Source organism: Saimiri boliviensis, chromosome 4, assembly GCF_048565385.1.
Source record: "Saimiri boliviensis isolate mSaiBol1 chromosome 4, mSaiBol1.pri, whole genome shotgun sequence".
NCBI classification, from domain to species: domain Eukaryota; kingdom Metazoa; phylum Chordata; class Mammalia; order Primates; family Cebidae; genus Saimiri; species Saimiri boliviensis.
Genome location: NC_133452.1, coordinates 12,247,534 through 12,260,728, shown reverse-complemented (window position 1 = coordinate 12,260,728; position 13,195 = coordinate 12,247,534). Strand labels below are relative to the sequence as shown.

The 13,195-nt window shown below is 38.1% G+C and overlaps 1 protein-coding gene across 3 annotated transcripts in view; it reads left to right on the top strand.

Moving 5' to 3' along the window:
* The window catches only part of SNX9 (sorting nexin 9), a 113,865-nt gene that overhangs the window by 83,390 nt on the left and 17,280 nt on the right, over nucleotides 1–13,195 (top strand). For all 3 annotated transcript variants that reach the window (XM_039467588.2, XM_074397203.1, XM_074397204.1), the window contains one exon: nucleotides 10,368–10,498. In XM_039467588.2, the coding sequence (XP_039323522.1) occupies nucleotides 10,368–10,498 (131 nt within the window). The remainder of the gene's footprint in view (nucleotides 1–10,367; nucleotides 10,499–13,195) is intronic.

Here is a 13,195-nt window from a genome sequence, read left to right as displayed (position 1 = left end):
AGCTGCATCATTTCATTAGACGAGTGAGCGCTGGCCAGAGAAGCCACAGAGTTGCAGAGTGTTAATGAAGGAAGAAGCTGCTCCATTTATTACCCTCTCCCTTTTCTTATTTTTTAAAAATGCCACATTCCCCTCACCCCACCCCAGTCTTTTGGTAAGTAACCCATGGTGTTACTAGAGCACCTTGTGGGTATTCATGTAGAAAGGGTTTGTTTCTGTGTCTGGGAATTGTTTTTGTTTTTAATCTCCAGCCTAGGATGGACTCTGGTACTCTGTGTAGGCACTCGGGCTCAGCATGCGTGTGTTAAAATAAAGGTTGTGAAGAAACAGACTTAAAGGTTAAGCAAAGTTTTAGTATATTGCTAGAAAATGTTCACGTTCATGAATTAGTGAAAATAGAAAAGAGTGGATCGAGGGTGAGAGGAGGTCTTAAAAGATCAGAGCCAGAGAAGCCTGTAAGAGATGTGAAGGAGATGTGAAGAGGCTCACCGGAACCCAGAGAGAAGAAACATGAGAGGTGAAGGAACGGTTCTATCCCCAAATGTCAGTGAAGACCAGAGGCGGTGGAATTCTCACTGCGCTCACGAGAGTCGAGATAAACAGTTCAGGGAGGGCCTGCGACTTCACAGCCAGGTGGTGATGCCAGATGGAGTCATGTCAGCACTGCGTGGGGTTTGCCCCACGTGTGCCTGAACACTTTCCGAGTGCTTCTCGTCTGTCCTCACAGATAGTCGTTTTCATCTTCACTTTATAGATGAGGAAAAGGAAACCCAGAGACATTAAACAGGTTCCCCTCTCTCTTGCCTAAAAAGGAATTTGAATCTGATCCCACAGCTTACTCTGTTCCTGTTAACATGTGGACTGACTAATCTTTCCCTAGAATTAGTATTCATACAATGAATAAATTACTCTCCTTAAAACATTACTCTGTATTTTACTTTATGTTTATTTTTCGCTGTTTCATGGAGATGGAAACTTTTGTTTTTGATTTTGATGTTTTTGGAAAACTTTTCAAAAGTTTCAAATTGTCGTAGCAAAATGGAAAATGGGGCTGCACTGCTGCGTAGAGAAACACATCCCCACAGTCCCTTAGGTGACACTCGAGTGGTCCCTCATGATGCTGGGGCTGTGGAGTGACAGCCAGACAGCCGTGGGCTGCTGCTGCCTTCTGCCCAGAGGTGCTGACTGCACTCCTACTTCTAACCCAGCCCAGACACTCCCTGTACCTCCTTTTGTCATCCTTACTGCTTTCCATCAGCTTTCTTTTTAAAAATACAGATTTCTTTCCATGAGAACTTCAGCTCTGCCTTTTAAAATTAATAGTCTGTTTCCTTGAATTTTGTACTCTCCTTTATCAACTTAGCCCAGTATGTGCTCCATAGTGTTTAAATACATGGATTAATGGCCTGTTTCAGGATTGTAGGAAATTCTCAGTCTTTTAGATTTTAATACAGTGTTTATTCTGAATTGGATAATTCAGTGCTCTTTTAAAGCTTCTGAGAGTCACGGTTCTCCTATCATACTAAGGTTTGTTTAAAAAAAAAAAAATAAGTTCAGGCGTGCAGCCAGGGGAATGCCATAGAAAAACAAGAACGCAGCAGCCCCTCGGTGTAAAGAAAGTTGAGCTTTGATTCACTGACTGGGATGTGAGCCAAGGAAGCTGAAGAGCACAGAAGGGCTCTATTCCCCTCTCACTTGTTTCCTCCTGCCTGTGATGCCTACAGATCGTGATTATATAAGAACTCCCCTCTAACTTCACTACGGGACAAAAAATAAAAGGCATGATTAGTAGATGATGCCGTGACATTGCTGTGGACCCAATAATTCATCCTTGAAAAATGTACAGTTAAGATTTCTTTGTTTTGATATTATTGTTCTTTATGGAAATAATATTGAATGAATATGGTTTTATTCCTGGTACCAAACTGATGTATTTACATACTTAGTGAAAACCTTAGTAAAGTTCATTGAAAACAGGGAAATAAACGTTCCTCCTTTATTTTAATTCTCTGCAACTTGGTCTGAAAACCCTACCAAGCATAAAATTACATCTGAAGTCATAAGCTTAGAGATAAACCAGCTATGTCAGAAAAATTTTCACAAGAATAATTTTTCAATAAAACAACCAGTGATTGGGTAATGAACTCTGGGTATAACTCACCTGGCCATATGGGGAGTTCATCGTATCCCAGGTTCATGCTGGCTTTCCGGCCAGGAGATGGATTGTTGTCTTTCCAAGGCATGAGGCTTTGTTTCTGCTTAATCTACTCCTAGCAAACGCAAAGTTTTAAATGCTTTAGTACACAGACAATGTCTAGACTCATTGTTCTGTTCAAGTCTACATTTTAGATGATAAAAGTTTTTGATATGTAGGTGTATAATATCTGTATTTTATTTATATATTTCTTTATTTTTTATTTTGGAGACAGGGTCTCTGTCACCCTGGCTGGAGTGCCGTGGCACTATCATAGCTCATTGCAGCCTTGACTTCCTGGACTCAAGCGATCCTCCCACCTCAGCCTCCTAAATAGCTGGGATTATAGGTGCATGCCACCATTGCCTGGCTATACTCATAATTTCTATTAAAAAAAAAAAAGTTCAGGTTTTTTTTTAATTTTATTTTTAAACTTATGTACTGTAAATTCACTCTTCGGTGTGCAGTTCTGAGTTTTAATAGCTACCACTGCAGTCTTGCAACCACCACTACATTTCATGGTACAGAACATTTCCGTGACCTACCCAGGTTCCCCCATGCTGCCCATTCCCCTAGTCTTAACCATGGCAACAGCTGATGTGTGCTTTGTGTTCATGATTTTGCCTTTTCTAGAGTGTCATTGTAAATGGAAGCATGCAGCATGTAGTCTTTTGATTGTGGCTGCTTTCATTTAGCATAATGCATTTGCAATTCATCCATTTTGTTGTCCATAGTTTGTTCTTATTGTGGCCAGTAGTATTCCAGTGTTTAGATATACCATAACTTGTTGATGCATGCACCCATTGAAGGCAATTATGAATAAAGCTTCCATAAACATTTGCTTACAGGTTTTTGTATGACCATAGTTTTTATTCCTCTTGGGTAAATAGGAGTAGAAAGACTGGGTCATTTGGCAGGTATGTGTTTAATGTTTAAGAAATTGCCAGACTGTTTTTCAAAGAGGCTATACCATTTTGGAATCCTCAACAGCAGTGTACGAGAGTATCAGTAGTTCCACATCCTTACCTGTACTTGACAGTGTCAGGTTTTCCTCATTTTAACCAATCTTATAGGTATGGAACATATCTCAGCGTGGTTTTGATTTGCATTTCCTGATGGTGAGTAGGATTGAGCATCTTTTCATGTGCTTATTTCCCATCTGTAGATCTTCGGTGGTGAAGCCTCTGTTCAGATCTTGTGCTCGTTTTTTATCAGTCTCTTATTGTTGAAACCTGATATTTTAAATATATATATATATATATATATGTATGTATATGTGTATTCTCTAGACACAAGTTCTTTGTTAGATTCGTGATTTGCAAATAACTTGTCACAACTGTGGCTTTGCTTGGCTTATCATTTTCTTTCTTTTCTTTTCTATTTTCTTTTCTTTCTTCGACAGGGTCTCACTCTGGTCACCCAGGCTGGAGTGTAATGGCGCCATCTCAGCTCACTACAACCGTGACTCCCTGGGCTCAAGCAATCTTCCAGCTTCAGCTTCCCAAGTAGCTAGAACTGTAGGCTCTCATCAGCACTGCTTGCTAATTTTTTGTATTTTTGGTAGAGACAGCGTTTCACCATGTTGCCTAGGCTGGTCTCGACATCCTGAGCTCAAGCGATCTGCTCACCTCGGCCTCCCAAAATGTTGGGATTAGAGGCATGAGCTACCACACTAGCCTTGTTTTTTTCTTAATAGTGTCTTTTATGTAACAAAGGCTTTTAATTTTAATGAAGTCCATTTTATCAGTTTTTCTTTCGTAGGCTGTGCTTGAGTTGTCATGGCTAAGATATTTCACATTTTCTTCTAAAGGTTTTATAGTTTTAGGTTTTCCATTTAGGTCATTGATAGATTTTGAGGTTATTTTTGTATAAGATGTGCAGTGGTGGAAGTAGTGCATTTTTTTTTCGCATTGAGATACTCAGTGGGTCTCACACCATGTTTTGGAAAGACAGATCTGTTTTCCATTTATTAGAAAGATGTTTGTAAAGGAAAAAATCAATTGACTGTATTTGTAGGTTTATATTCTGTTCTGTTCCTTTGGTTTATGTGTCCATTCTTGTGCCAACACTACACTGTCTTGATTTGTGTAGCTTTATGGTAAGTCTTTAAATCAGGTAGAGTGAGTCCTCCAGCTTGGTTCCTTTACAACATTGTTTTGGCTGTTCTTTTTCTTTTGCCTTTCCTTGTAAATTTAAATGTAGTTTGTAGATATTTTTAATCGTGTTGGAATTTTTATTGGAACCACATTGATTCTGTAGATTAATTTTCACATCTTGATATCTCATCTTCTTATCCATTTATAGAAATATATTTGATTTTTGTTCGTGTTTTGTAGTCTTCAACATACAGATTCTGCATGTATTTTGTTAGATTTATATGGAAGAATTTCAGGCCGGGCACGGTGGCTCACGCCTGTAATCCCAGCACTTTGGGAGGCTGAGGTAGGTGGATCACCTGAGGTCCTGAGTTCAAGACCAGCCTGGCCAACATTGTGAAACCCCATCTTTAATAATAATAATAATAACACAAATTATCCAGGCATGGTGGCGTGCACCTGTAGTCCCAGCTACTCCAGAGGCTGAGGCAGGAGAATCGCTTGAATCCAGGAGGTGGAGACTATGTCTCAAATAAAAAAAAAGATTTCTATGTAAAAATTTCATTGGAGAGTTGAATTATAAATGGTACTATTTATTTTTTAAATTTCTGTTTTCTAGTTGTGTATTGCACATAGAGATACAATTGATTTTTGTGTATCCACCTTTTATCTGTGGCCTTGCCACACTCAGTAGTTGCAGGAGCTTTTTTGTGGCTGTGGATTCTTTGTGGTTTTTTTCTCTTTTCTTTTTTAATGTAGACAATTATGTCAGCTTGAAATAGAGAGTTTTATTTCATCCTTTCCAATCCATGGGCCTTCTATTTCCATTTTTGCTTTATTACACTTGCTAGGACTTCCTGTATGCTGTTGAATAGAAATGGTGAAAGCAATCATCTTTGCCTTATTCCAGATCTTAGGACAGAGCATTCAGTCTTTCACCACTATGTATGATGTTAGCTGTAGGTTTTTTGTTAGATGTGCTTTTATCAAGGAATTTCCCTTCTGTTTCTAGGTTGTTGAAAGTTTTCGTTCATGAATAGATACTATTTCGTTTTATTTGTGTATCCATCGAGTGATTGTATGGCTTTTCTTCTGCTGTTAATACTGTAAATCACATTGATCAGCTTTCCACTGCTGAACCAGTCTTACATGCCTGGAATAAACCTCCCTTGATGGCAATAGATTATTCATATATATTGCTGGATTCAATTTGCTAGTATTTGGTTGAGGATTTGGTTCATGATGATGATTAGTCTATAGTTTTCTTGTAATGTCTTTGGTTTTAGTATCAGGGCAATGCTAGTCTCATAGGATGAGTTTGGAATTATTCCCTTCCTTTTTATATTCTGGAAGAGATTGATACTGTTCTATAAATGTTTGCTAGAATTCACTGCTGAAATCACCTGAACCTGGCGTTTTCTTTGTGGGAAGTCTTTATGGACTGTTCAGGCTATCTCTTCTTCAGTGAGCTTTGGTAGCTTGGATCTTTAAAGGAAATTGATTTATTTCATATAAGTTATTAGGTATGGTTTTAGAGTTGCTCATCATAGTTCTTTGTACTTTTAAAGACATTAGGGTCTGTAGTGATATATACTGCTTCATTTCTGATTGTTATCATTGTTACCTCTCTTTTTTCTTTGGTTTTATTGAAATTTCTCTTTTCTGTTGTATTGTTTTCTGTTCTTTTATCATTTCTCTCCATCTGCTTGATTTGAGTTTGATTTCCTCTTTTTCTAGTTTCTTAACATAGAAATTTAGATTATTGTTTTGTATATTTCTCCTATCACAGGCATCAAAGTTTCCTCTAAGCACTGCTTTTGCTGCATTCCATTAAGTCTGATATATTGAGTTTTCATGTTCATTCAGGTCAAAACATTTTCTAATTTTTCTCATAAGTTCTTATTTGATACATGGGTTATTTAGAAATATACCTATATCTCAGTATCTGTGGGAATTGGTTCCAGAACCACCCACAGATACCAAAATCCTTGGATGCTCGAGTGCCTGATATAAAATGGTGTAGTATTTGCATATAACCTGTGCATATTCTCCCATATATTTTAAATCATCCCTAGATTAATTATAATACCTAATACAATGTAAAGGCAATGTAAATCATTATTATACTGTATTGTTTTGAGAATAATAACAAAGAAAAAAGTCTGTACATATTCATTACAGAAACATTTTTTTCCCTCAGATATTTTCAATCTGAATCCATGGATGCAGAGCATGAGGATACGAGAACCAACTCTGTTGTTGATTTCCAAATATTTGGCTATTTCTCAGGTTTTTTTCTTTGAACCTCTAGTTTTATTTTATTATGTTCAAAGAACATACTTTGCATGATTTTTAGTCCTTCTACAAATGTAAAAGTCTCAATAAATATTGAGACTTGTTTTATGGCTTAGCATATGGTCTGTCCTACAGAATATTCCATGTGTGCTTCAAAGGAATGTTTCTGTAGCAGTTGAATGGAGCATTTCATTCATGCCAGTTAGGCTGGGTTGATACTGTTATTCAGGTTTCTATATTCTTGCCAGTTTTCCTTCTAGTTCTATCTATTATTGAGTATCGGGTGTTGAAATTTAACATTATTATTGGTGGACTATCTCTCCTTTTAATTCTGTCACTTTTTGTTTTGTGTGTTTTGAGGCTCTCTTGTTAAGTAGACATACAGTTTATGATACCTTCCTGATGTAGTGATTCTTTTATCAAGACATGTCCCCCATTGTCTCCTGCAAGATTTTCTGTGTTAAAGTGTACTTGTCTAATGCTAATATAACCACTCCACTTCTCTGATAGTTACTGTTTATATGGTATATATTTTTCTCGTCCGTTCACTTTTAGTATATGTGTGTCTTTGAAACTAAGCTATCTCTCTTATAGGCAAGATAGTTGGATCTTACTTTTTTTTATCAAGTCTGACAATCTCTGCTTTTGATTGGGGTTTTTAGGCCATTTGTATTTAATATAATTATTGACATGGTTAGATTCACATTTGCCATGTTGTTACTTGTTTTCTGTATCATGTTTGCTTCTTTTTCCTCCTTTACTGCCTTTCCTTTGTGTTAAATAAATATTTTACAGTATATCGTTTTAATTCCTCTCATTGTTTAAATTTTTAAAGTTATTTTCTTAGGGATTGCCCTAGGGGATATAATATGCATCTGTTTTTAACATCATAATACACTTTAGATGAATACTAATTCCAGTAAAATATGGAAACTTTTCTCCTACATAGCTCTATTTCCTTCTCTCATTTATGCTATTATTTTCATGTGTATTACATCTGTATGTTATGTATCCAACAATAGAGTGTGATAATTACGGCTTTCTTCAGTCTTGTTTCTTTTAAAGATGCTAAGGAAACAAATTAGAAAAAATATATCCGTAGAGTCTTTTACATTAACCGTTATATTTCTGGTGCTGTTTATTTCTCTCTGCAGATTCAAGTCACCATCTTTAGTAATTTCTTTTTAGCCTGAAGGACTTCCTTTAATACTTCTTACAATGCAAGTCTGTTATCCGTGAATTCTCTCATTATTTATCTGGGTATGCCTTTATTTTTAGCGGATAGTTGTACTGAACTGGCTCCATTATGTCAAACAGCAAGTCAGCTGTTAATGCTGTTTATCTCACATGCCTGCACCACTACACGTGATCAGTCGTTTTTCACTTGCTGCTTTCAAGGTTTTGTCTTTGTCTTTCAGTAGTTTAACTGTCATATCTAGTTGTGAATCTCTGTATCCTACAAATACAGACTGTGTCGAGGTTTGTTGAGCTTCTTGAAAGTGTACATTAATTTTTCCATCAAATTTGAGGCATTTTCTGCCATTACTTCTTCAATTTTTTTTATGTCTCACTCTCTCTTCTTCCCCTGGGATTCTCATTACAAGTGTTCAGTGTGCTTGATGGATTCTAAGGTGTGTTCATTTTACATTTCGGTTTTTTTCTCTCTGTTCTTCATATTCTGTTGATCTATCTTCAGATTTGCTGGGGTTTTCTTCTGCTGCTATCTTAAACCTTCTGTTGAGCCTTATCTGCAGTAAATTTTTAATTTTAATTACTATACTTTAAACTCCAAAATTTCCATGTGATTCTTTTTTGGTAATTTATCTCTCCTTGAAACTCTGTGTTTTGATCCTCTGTCATATTTTTCTTTAACTTTTTAGACTTCCTTTAGTTCTTCAAACATCTTTATAGAATCTGCTTTATCTGCCACATTCTCTTTTTTCCTGCTAAATTCAACATCTGAGGATACTCGGAGATAGTGTCTATCGACTGCTTTTTTCTCAATATGGGTCATATCTTGCTATTTCTTTGCATATCTTAATTTTTTGTTGAAAACTGGCCATTTTTGAGAATATATTTTAGCAACTCTGGATTCTGAGTTTACCTCCTTGAAGGTTGTTGTTTCTGCTTTTTGTTTGCTGGTCAAGTAACCTGCCTCAGATTACATCTCTGAAGTCTGTCTCCCTGGCAGTTCAGTTATTGCTACGTTTGTTTATTTTGATTATTTTTACATTGCCTTCCTAGGGTTTGCTCCTGTGTCTTGTGTGGATTGGTAGTAAGCCTATGATTGATTGACAGAGGTTGTGCCCAACCACCTCAGGCCAGTAAGGCTTCTATTCTCTGTTGATGTAACTAACTCGATGTAACTCATCCAGAGCTCAGGTCATTTTCATGTTTCTCTGGCTTTTACTTTGTACCAGACCCTTTTGTGTCTCCTTTACTTGTCTGTATAGCCTCAGAGTTGGCCAGAATTGTGTGCCTGGCCTGGACCCTCTCTGATCTCCACTGTTAGTGCACACAGCCTCAGCCTGGGATTTGCATAGTTCGACCTTGGCTATCGGGGCTGTTGGCCCTCTCCATTCATCTGTCTCTGAGATCGTCACTGCCACTGACACCACCGTTGAACATGGGCATCTCCCATCACTCCAAATCAAGTGAGCCTCCTGCCCTGCTGGAGAAGCTACAGCTGCCCATCTTCACAGCCTCCTCCACCCTAATGGTACCTCTGTGTTGAATACGTGTGAGGTGGGGTGGCACACAGCCTGCAGGTCCAGGGGAGACGGGAGCAGCCTCCCAACACCACAGATTTCCACTGTTGTTGCCTGAAGTTCAGTTCTTCAAGCATACACACGTCTCAGATGACCGTTTGCCTTTTGTTGATTTCTAGAGCACTGATTTGGTTGTTTTTGTCAATGTTGTTCAGCTTTAGAGTTGCTTTTGGGGGGTAGGGTTAGTTGATCTCTCTAGGCCATAGCTGGAACTTCTATCACTAGAAGCCTTTGAACTAATGTTAATTTTTGTTTGTAGGTCTATAAACATTCTCAGTGTTCACTTGATGTTTGTTATGCCAGCCTTGTCAAGCTGACTTTCTACTTTTTCAGACAGGAAGAACCACCCATTAAACTGTTTCAGTATGGTCATAAGTTCTGGAATAGCAGCTTACATTATTGCATTTATGGAAAAATTCCTTTGCTATTTCAGCTTAAGTAATTTAAAATATGTGGAGGTAAAAAGCTACAGCCTTGGGTTACTTTTCATAAAGCTAAATTTAAACTTGTATATATGTAATTTATATTGCATTCTGAAACATTTTTATAATATGGAAATGTCACATAGTTTGTAAGAATGACATGAAATTCCACTGACCACTCCTTTCTTGCCTATAGGACTTCACGTGGCCACACAGAAACTGGCCTGTTCACTTACCGGAAAGACAACAGGTTTTCATGTTGAGATAAGATTTAATTATTTTTTAGTACTTTAGGGGTACTTGAAGAAAACAGCACCTTGAGGCTAATATTCTTGTCACAAAGGGTTTGTGAATATGTTAAATTGAAATTGCATTCTTAAACACTGAAGTCTGTTGCGTCTTACCTGTGGGTCTTTGAGCATTCATTGTGTTGCTTGTTTTTCAGATTGGCGAAAAATCACCATGGTTTACTTTTTGCTGAATAACTTTCTACCAAGTAGCCAGTAGCCATCGAAATGGTTTTTCAGTTACTGTGTGGACAGTAATTCATTTTAGACAAAGTTGTATGTCATTCTTGCTGCGTCTCTTGCAGGTCGCTTTGAAGAGGAATTTATCAAAATGCGCATGGAGAGACTTCAGGCCTGGATGACCAGGATGTGTCGCCATCCAGTGATCTCAGAAAGTGAAGTTTTCCAGCAGTTCCTGAATTTCCGAGATGAGAAGGTAGGACGTTGTATTAATGTAGCATCAGAGAATATTGAGAGTTACATTCACACCAAATTTATTTCTGAAAGGAGTTAAAATTTGTTAGTTAGTTATTTCTCACTTTCTCCACTGACAGTGAGGGGACAGAAACCTAAATCCCCACCATAGGAAATTTGTCCTGTTGTGTGAAGAGCTGCCTGCCAGAAGGGCTTCCCCCAACACTGGGAATGGGTTAGCTCAGGATGGGCAGGGGCAGGGTGAAGGATGTAATAGAGTCAGCAGTTTTTCCCTAGATGTTTATAAAAATAGGAGGATAGGCCCCTAACTCTGCAGGTATTATCAGCATGAAGTGAGGGGAGGAGTGAACGATTTTCCCAGTCACGCTGCCCTTACAGGAAAGGGAGAGGCAGAGATGAGCTGTTCTTCCCAGATCAGGCCATTTTCATCACTGTAATGGTGAGTCCAAAGTCAGTGCTCGCCTCTCTCTCTGCCCGCCCCTGTGGCCAGTTCGTCTGCCAGTGGTCATCTGTTCTTCATTAAAATCAAGGAGAAGTTGGCTGCCTGACATCTCATAATTGGAAATAGTTTTCTTTCTCAGTAAGCATTTACTGTACTCCTTATTGTATCATTTTATTCTCTAAAGATGTTTCTTCCACAGTTTCTCTCAAAAAATACTGCATATCTTAGAAATGCCCTAAAGAATAAAAGCAGGAGTTGGTTCAGAAGCCACGACAGACCGCTAAAGCTCACAAGCCACAGCAGATGCTAAATACATTATCAGCCTGGGAAATAAATTCTGAAGCTGTTTTTGTCTTTAATCAAATAACAGAATATCATATACCCTCTTGGAATTTTGAGAGGTTTACTTGCCAAACTTCTTTGTAGTACTTTTCCCTTGTTGAAGTGAACACACAGTAAGTTTTAAATATTAGGGCTGTGTCTCCTTGTCTTTGTGAATTGGTATATATCACAGGTCTCTCACCATGTCTTACGAATTTGTGTATATCCATGGTAAGAGGATACTCAGTCACCCTATGTATGTCATGTAGCTATTTAGTAGTAAAACTAAGTTATTTGAATTCAGTAAATGTTGTGTTACTTTGTAGTTACAGAAACTACAGGGAACTGCCTCCAAGTTTGTTGCCTTCCTAGTTCCCACAGTGCCTTAACCAGGGCTTATTTGATAGATTTTCCAAGGATTTGATTTAGAAAGCACTTCTGAAGGTCATCTTTTATGCATGGTGGAGTTTAATAAATCCTAGACATTGGTTGTGTTGTTTGTTTTAAATGACTGCCACCTTCAAAGAGTGATCAACTTGTCATACAAGTGGTATGAGAGAAAAAAGAAAGAACTTGAAATCAGAGCACTTGAGTTCTCGTCTTAGCTCCAACTTTAACTGCCTCTGTGATCTTAGTGAAATTTGGTCCAGAATTTCCTTACTTGCTAAGTGGCAGTGTAGAAACTATGATTCTGTGGTAAGTAGCAGCTTATGTAAATAAATGGTGGACACAGAAACCCCCCGAAAGAATCTACAGAGAAATTATTAGAAATAAGTGGTTAGTAAGGTAGCTGGACATTGCATATTTATCAGCAAAAACAGAAACTGAAAATCTAGGGGAAAAAAATCTAGTTTGATGTTATTTGATACTACAGTAACATCAAAAGTATCGCATATCCAGGAATTAATACAAGAAAATGCACAAAAGAGCTACATAGAAAACTATGAAACATTATTGAGAAAAATAATAAAAAGACGTAAATAAATTTTCTAATACTGTGTCTCATGGACTGAAAACAATAAAGATGTCATATGTAGAAAATCAGAACGCTGAGAATGGCCAGGATGCCCTTGGGAAAGGATGAAGTAGGAGGAGAACGTCACTGTATGTCAGAACTCATTGGGAAGCTAAAAACTTTAAAAGCATGATATTGGCATGAGGCTAGACAAGCCAACCAGTGGAGCAGAACAGAGTAGACACTTGATCTGTGACAAAGATGGCACTGAGCATAGTAGGGAAAGGATAGTCTTTCCAGTAACTGGTTCTGGTTCAGTTGGATGGCACACCACGGGGAAATGAAATGTGCTCACTACCTCACTACAATCTGCAGTTGATTTCATTAGGGCTGTTACTTATATTACTATGTTTTTAAAACATGACCCAGGCCAGTTGCGATAGATCACTTGAGGTTAGGAATTTGAGATCAGCTTGGCCAATATGTTGAAAACCTGTCTCTACTAAAAATACAAAAATTCGCCAGGTGTGGTGGCACACACCTGTAATCCCAGCTACTTGGGAGGCTGAAGCAGGAGAATTGTTTGAACCTGGGGGTGAAGGTTGCAAGTGAGCCAAGATCATGCCACTGCACTCCAGCCTGAGGAACAGAGCAAAACTCTGTTTCAAATATATATACGTGTGTGTGCGTGCATGTGTATACGTGTGTGTGTGCGTGTGTGTGTGTGTATACATATATACAAACATATATATATATACAGTGTGTGTGTATGTGTGTGTATTATATTTGAAATTAGCTTTGAAGTAAGAAAAAACATCCCAGAGGTAGAATGGAGGAGAGTACCTATGAAACACGATTGGCACCTCCCAGGGAACAGTGGTGCCTGGGCAGCTTTTCCCATGGCCACATGTGCTGAAGGTTGAGCTGTGAGTCTCCTGTGAAGTCACAGCAGACAAGCATTGAGAAAGTTTCTTTTACTC